Source organism: Tupaia chinensis, unplaced genomic scaffold (genome assembly GCF_000334495.1).
Source record: "Tupaia chinensis unplaced genomic scaffold, TupChi_1.0 Scaffold149964_2, whole genome shotgun sequence".
NCBI lineage: Eukaryota > Metazoa > Chordata > Mammalia > Scandentia > Tupaiidae > Tupaia > Tupaia belangeri.
The window spans coordinates 835234-841734 of NW_006209806.1; the positions used below are offsets into that span (position 1 = coordinate 835234).

Here is a 6501-nt window from a genome sequence, read left to right on the forward strand (position 1 = left end):
TGTACACGTGCTGCGTGGAGCCGCTGATGGTGACGGCGCAGACCACCTCGCCGTGCGCCAGCGTGTGCAGCTGCCGGGCGTGCCGCGGGATGCCGGCGCCCACCAGCGCGTCCGACGGGAAGGGCACGGGCTGCATCTGGCCGTCGGCAGACACGTGGAAGGAGTAGGCCCTGCACGGAGAGGGCCGTGACCAGGCCGCCCGCGCCCCGCTGCACCCCGACCCCACGCCCGGGTGGGAGCTGCCCGTGTCCAGGGCCTTCCGGGCGGGCAGGGCGGCCTGACTGCAGGCCTGGCAGAGGTGTGGTCGGAAGTTTCGTGAACAGTGGCCCCGTGAGTGCCCCGAGGGTCCAGAGCTGCTGGACCGGCGGCCCACTGTCACCCACAATGATCCTAAGTGACCTGCATCTGGCCTCCCTCTAGGGCTCAGAAGCCGCACGTGGCTGGTAGCAACCAGATGGGACAGCAGCAGGCCTGGGACACTCCCAGCACTGCAGAAAGCGCTAGGGACACAGGACCAGCAGGTGGCGTAATGGCTACGTCCCTGGACTCCCATGTAGTTGTCCCGGGTTAGAGTCCTGGACCCGGTGGCTTAAACTCATGCCAGGCGCATGTGCGTGCGTCCCCAAGATCACGAGAGGAGAATGGAGGAGAAGGGACTGCGGCGTGGTCATGCCCCTGGGGGGTGATTTCTCACTTTCTGTCTCTCTGTCTCTGTCCTCCTGGCGAGCGCACTGCGGTGTGGCCATGCCCCTGGGGGGTGATTTCTCACTTTCTGTCTCTCTGTCTCTGTCCTCCTGGCGAGCGCACGCGCCCTACAGCAAAAACCTCTCAAAAAAAAAAAAGACAAGACAGCTCTAGGGACTCGAAGCTGGACCTGCTAGGAGCAACCCTGGAAGTCGTCATTACAGGGGGTGGGCCCAGGCTCCCCCCACAGAGAGCCCCCCGATACTCACGGCTTCCCACCAGGGATGCTGGGCAGGGAGGAGATGGAGGACCCTCGGAGATGCGGGTGAGACTCGAATGCCATCTGCCGAGACACCGGGGTGGTGACACCTGGCCCCCCCAAGACTTTCTGCCTGTCCCGTTTCTCAGGGGCCTCATCTCTAGCTCCCCAGAGCGGCTCTCTCCTCTCCCAGATCCCAGCTCTCCTGAGGGGGCCCCAAAGCCTCTGTCCAGGGAACCGTAGAACCCCGGATGCATGGGACGAGGCTCAGACTTGGTCTACAACAGGGCTGCACACGCCGCTCTGGGGGAGACCCCGTGGGAGACCCCACAGCCAGCGCTGGCCCCCCTCACTTCTCCGGGGGAGACCCCGCAGCCAGCGCTGGCCCCTCTCCCTGCTCACCGGTCAGTGATCCCCACGAAGCCTGTGGGACACTGAGGCCCTCGGGTCCCCGTCCGCTCTCCCGAGCTGAGCCAGGGCTCCCGTCCCTCCCCGCATCCCGGCCCTGCGGGAGCACTCACCGGGGGCGAGCGGCCGTACACCACGGAGGTGCTGACCTGGGGGGGCAGGTGGAGACTGACGTAGGGGCTGGGCACAGAGAGGTCCCCGTTGAGGCCGCCATGGGAGCTCAGGCTGAAGGACGTGGTGAAGGGGCCAGTCAGACTCAGGGGACTCCTCAGGGCTGGGCAAGAAGGGGTGGGGACAAGTCTTAGAAACCCTGGCGCGAGGGCTGCTCCACGCTGCCTCGGGGCCCCTCGGGCGGACGGTCACTGTTCCCGAGCTTCGGCCCAGGAGTGGCCACACCCCAGGACACCGCCGGGCCTCCACAGAGACTGCCCGGCTGGCATGCCTTCCTTTTTCCTGCAACTGGTGAGCTCCTACTCATCCCTCAAAACCCAGACCTAGTGTCCCTCACCATCTCAGGGACCTCCATGAGCCCCATCACCCCCCCCTGCAGCCTTGCCCATCCTAGGGCCCTCCTCCCACCCCTTCTGATCATTGAGAGGGAGTTTGGGGTCTGGGTCTCCTTCCCCGCCACCTTGAGGGTGGGTTTCCAAGCTGAACCAGCCAGGGGCTGGCCACACAGAAAGTCACAGTCCACCCCCAGGTTACTGATGGGGAACGGAGGCTCAGGAGGCCGGGCCCTGGTCTCAGGTCACACGGCTCGGGTGCCCAAACCTGACCTGCACCCAAGTGCGTCTGACGCCAAAGCCTGTTCCCCCAGCACACCACACTGAAGCTGCAGAGGAAGGTCCCTCCATGCCATGGGCCTCAGTCTCCCCACGTCAAGCCAGTACAAGGAAACTGAGGCCCGAAGTGAGGCCGCTGCTAGCTCAGAGTCGGGGACAAGGCTGGAACCCCAACCTCCCGCCTCTGCCCGCACCAGTCCCTCTACGCCAAGGGGAGCCCTCCACAGGCACCAGGGCACTCACCGACACTGTCTGTGCAGGGCGCCGGCTTGGCCGTGAGCTGACAGAGGTGGCCAGCAGAGCTGGGCCCCGGGGTGGACGCGTCCTGGGGCGGGGAGGAGTCACAGGACTTCGAAGCGGGCGTGCTGGCCGGAAGGTCATTCTGCAGGAAAGGGCCAGGCTGAGCGTGGTGGGCTGGCACCTGCAGGCCCGGGTCCCAGCTGGACACAGCTGCCCACTGCTCAGGGACGTGGCTCCGTCACACCTAAACGCACTGGCCGAGCCAGGGCCCCGGTGCGCCGCGTCAGCTGTCTGCCCTGTCCCCCAATCCGCAGCCTTCCTGGCACCTCCCCTCCCATCGCAATGGGCACACGCACCAGGGACGGCCCACAGCACCAGGCACGTGGCCGTGGGGACAGGCGTGCCCACACACGTGCACCCAAGTGACCAGCATGCCTGTGTCATGGCAGCAACGACACACAGGGCACAGGGTCCCCAGGGCTGCCGATGCCCCATCCGGGGGCTAGAGTTGCCGACAGGAAGCTGGGGCCCGCGTGGCTGCTCAGGGGATGGGGCCTTGGCACACAGGGCCGGAAAGGGGAAGCGGGCAGGAAGGGGCGTTGGCGTGACCAGGCCCTGCCACAGTCTGTGTGTGCCCGTGTGCCCTCTGGCCGTAAAGGAAGTCGTGAACCAGTCATGGGGAGCTGGCTCCCACCTGGTCGACTACGGCTCAAATCCTGGTCCCTGCAGCTTGGAAAACACACCAGGTGCACGTGCATGTGTGCCCAAACTCCCCACAGGACCACGCCCACGGGGCCTCCCCCCTGTCGCCATCCGGTCAGCGCATGTGCACCCCGGCAAAATGATAAAAAACGGCAGGAGGGACCAGCAGTTGGCGTAATGGCTGTGTCGCTGGACTCCCACGTAGTCGACTGCGGTTTGAGTCCCAGACCGGTGGCTTAAACTCATGCCAGACGCGTGTGCGTGCCCAAGATCCCGAGAGGAGAATGGAGGAGACGGGAGTTGACCATCCCCCCTGAGGGGTGATTTCTCTCTTTCTCTCTGTCTCTCTCTGTCTGGCGAGCGCACGTGCCCTATAGCAAATATCTCTCTCAAAAAGAAAAAAAACCCTCCAGGCTGGGGGCTGGCAGGTGGTATGGTGGTTAAGTTGCTGGACTCCCACATGGCTGACCATGGTTTGAGTCCTGGACCTGGTGGCTTGCTTTCACTTACTCTCTCTCTGGTCAAACTGAATAATAATAAATAAAATAAAATAAAATAATTTTTAAAATGCAGCCCGGCTGGAAACTCAGCTACCGATTCCCCCACGTGGGAGCCTCCACTGTGGCGGCAGGGGTCCTCCCGGCTCCCCATGCAGGGGGTGTCACGCACAGCCGGAGGGGTCCTACAGCTGTCCCTCCCCCGGGGAAGCCTCTATTTAGAATCAGCTCTGTCACCTCAGCTCCTCCGGCTGCAAGCAACTTTGCGTCCTTGTCCTGGGTGGCTGGCAGCACGGGAGCATCACGGGGTCACACAAGCCGTGACAGTGACAGTCCCGCCCGAGAGCGGTGGATGGGACGGCCTTCGGTGGGGGGGCTCTCTGGCAGATGGGAGCGCCCCGCCCCCAAGGTCCCCTGCAGGGGAGGAGGGCACTTACCAAAGAACGGAGCCCCAACTGCTGGAGGTTGCCATGGCAACCTGTGGGTGGGAGGCCTGGAAACTAACATCTCCCTGGGTTAGTGCAGGGCAGGGTCTAGGGGAGACCTGGGGGGGGGTCACAACGGGGGCTCTGCAGAGAATGCCTAGGGCGCTTCTGGGGGTCCCTGCCCCTGGCCCGGACCCTGGCGGTGGTGGGCACGCGGCCCCTCTAATCCATTCCCCAGCCGGGCTGCATCTCAGCTTGGGCTGGCAAGACCCCTGGGCCCTCGCAGACCCTCCCGCCTGCAGCCTGGCGTCCAGTGAGGACCCTGGTGCTGCTGCCAGGCTTCGCCAAGCTTACTCCACGGGATTTCTCGTCACTGCGAGAGCCGTCCCCGACCTTTCCGTGTCTACGCAAGGGCTCATTTTCCGATCTTCTTTGCTGTTTCCTGAGGCTCAACCAAGCGAGGCCAGGGAGGAACACTCGGGGGCCAGCTGCGAAGCACTGCCCAGAAGCCCGGTCCCACATGGCGGCCACGGTTCGAATCCCCAGCCCAGTCAGCCTGAACACACGTGTCCAGGATCTGAGGGGCTACACGGGGGTCACGTGTGATCAGACCCCGTGGGGTCTTCCCTCCCTCGCTGTCTTTCACGTGCACCCGCACACGCTCTGTCCCGAATAGAGAAGACAATTTATTATTATTTTTAGATGTTTTGCTATAGGGCACGTGCGCTTGCTAGAGAGACAGAGAGGGAAAGTGAGAAATCACCCCCAGGGGAGTGGCCACGCCGCAGTCCCTTCTTCACTCTCCTCTCGGGATTTTGGACACACGTGTGCACGTGTCTGGTGTATATCGAGCCGCTGGGACCGAGACTTGAACTGTGGTTGGCCATGTGGGAGTCCAGCACCTTAACCACTATGTCACCTGCTGGCCCCAAGAAGAAAACATCTTTGAAAAAGACTCAGAAGGGCATAGACTCCACCTGCCCTACACATTTCTAACGTGGTGCATCTGTTTTCAGGCCCCCCTGTGTGAATAAAGTGAGTTTCAAGGCCCTCCGTGCTCCTTACCAGGACAAGCTCCTTGGCTCTGGGGAGTGGAGAGCCGAGGCTGGAGGCCAAGGAGGCTGGACTGTCCACGAGCTCTCGGCGGGTGGGGACACAGGCTGCTGCCTTTCCACAGGGGGTGATGGCCGGGCTGGGGGGCGCTGAGGGTTGGTCCTGCGTCCCCGGACGTGACGGCACACGGGGAGAAGTGGGCGGAGAGAACCGTCCTATACTCCCGACTCCCACCCGGACCTCTGCGCTGCCGCCTACGCCCTGCCGCGGGAGGGCCGGTTTACCCAGCTGGGGAAGGGGCCGGAGGTCTCCTGCACACACAGCCCGGCCTGTGACAGGGCCTGGGCTGGGCGCCCCCAGACAGATGGGGAAGGCGAGGCCTGGGAAGGGGTGTCACCCCACGTGCGGGCCACGCTCAAAGCCACCACAGCGGCCGTTCCCCGTGTTCCCGGCGCTATAATTCGCTCGCAAGTCCTGGTGTCCTTGTGCGAGGCCCCCTTCCCGCCACTCCACCCTCTGGGCCCCTCGGTCCAGAACCCCCACTTGTGCTGTGCCCCGAGCGGAGCGGGGTGAGGCCGGACGCACCTCGTCCACCACCAGGTTGTAGTCACTCTTGTCCTCGTCGCTCTCCTGCGGGACACAGGGAAAGGGCTGTCGGGGGTCCCCCCCACGCCCCGCCCGCTGGGAGGGGCTCCAGGGAGGGCCCCGGCCAGGATCCGGCCTCAGTTCACCCCAGGAGTCGCCTTCCTCCCCCCTCGCTCTCCGGCACGGGCCTGTCACCCCCGCTGCCTCCCAGGGCCCTGGCGCGGCTCCGGCCTGGGCTCCTGACCTCCAGCCTTGTCCCTCCAGGGCCCTCCAAGCTGGCCCCAGACTCCCCCAAGCCCTACCCTGCCATGGCTCCTCAGGGCCCTGGGAGAAAGACCAAGCTCCACCCCCTCCGCCATCCTGTACCGAGCTGCCGAGACGGCCAGAAAGCAAGGCTGTGCCCGGCACCGAGCCTCCCGGCACAGGGGTCTCTTCCACCCACTCCCACCCCAGGCCCTCTCCTTCCGGGAAGGTTGGTGGCTGACGTTTATAAAACGAGCCACTGTGTAACAAGAAAGACGTCAGCTTCTGAGAAATAGTGAGAGGTGGACCAATAAGCAGCCCCGGAGGGCCCCCCGTCCCAGGCTCGCCGGCCCCTGGAGTGCTGGCTCGAAACTACAGGCGTGTATGAGTCTTGTGATGCGGAAGGAGTCAGGGAAGGCTTCCTGCAGGAGGCAGCGTTTGGGTCCTGATGGAGAAACTGGTTTCTGAGAGGCGGGGGTGGAGCGGGGGCTTTGTTAGCCAAAGTAAAAGCTCCAGGGTCAGAGAAAGCGGCCAGGCCCGAGGCCACCGACTTAGAAAACCAGGGTTAAGCCCTACAGCCGACAGCCGTGGGCTCTTCTGGTGGGGCGGGGCTCTGGGGGCGG

At 64.3% G+C, this 6501-nt stretch overlaps 1 protein-coding gene across 1 annotated transcript in view; it reads right to left on the reverse strand.

Annotated features, from left to right (window-relative positions):
* Window positions 1-6501, reverse strand: part of TLE2 (TLE family member 2, transcriptional corepressor) — a 20573-nt gene that overhangs the window by 3912 nt on the left and 10160 nt on the right. The window contains exons 9-14 of the mRNA XM_014585509.2: window positions 5636-5680; window positions 5063-5212; window positions 2377-2515; window positions 1465-1625; window positions 954-1027; window positions 6-170 (exon numbers count right to left, since the gene is read on the reverse strand). Coding sequence (XP_014440995.1) covers window positions 6-170; window positions 954-1027; window positions 1465-1625; window positions 2377-2515; window positions 5063-5212; window positions 5636-5680 — 734 coding nt within the window. The remainder of the gene's footprint in view (window positions 1-5; window positions 171-953; window positions 1028-1464; window positions 1626-2376; window positions 2516-5062; window positions 5213-5635; window positions 5681-6501) is intronic.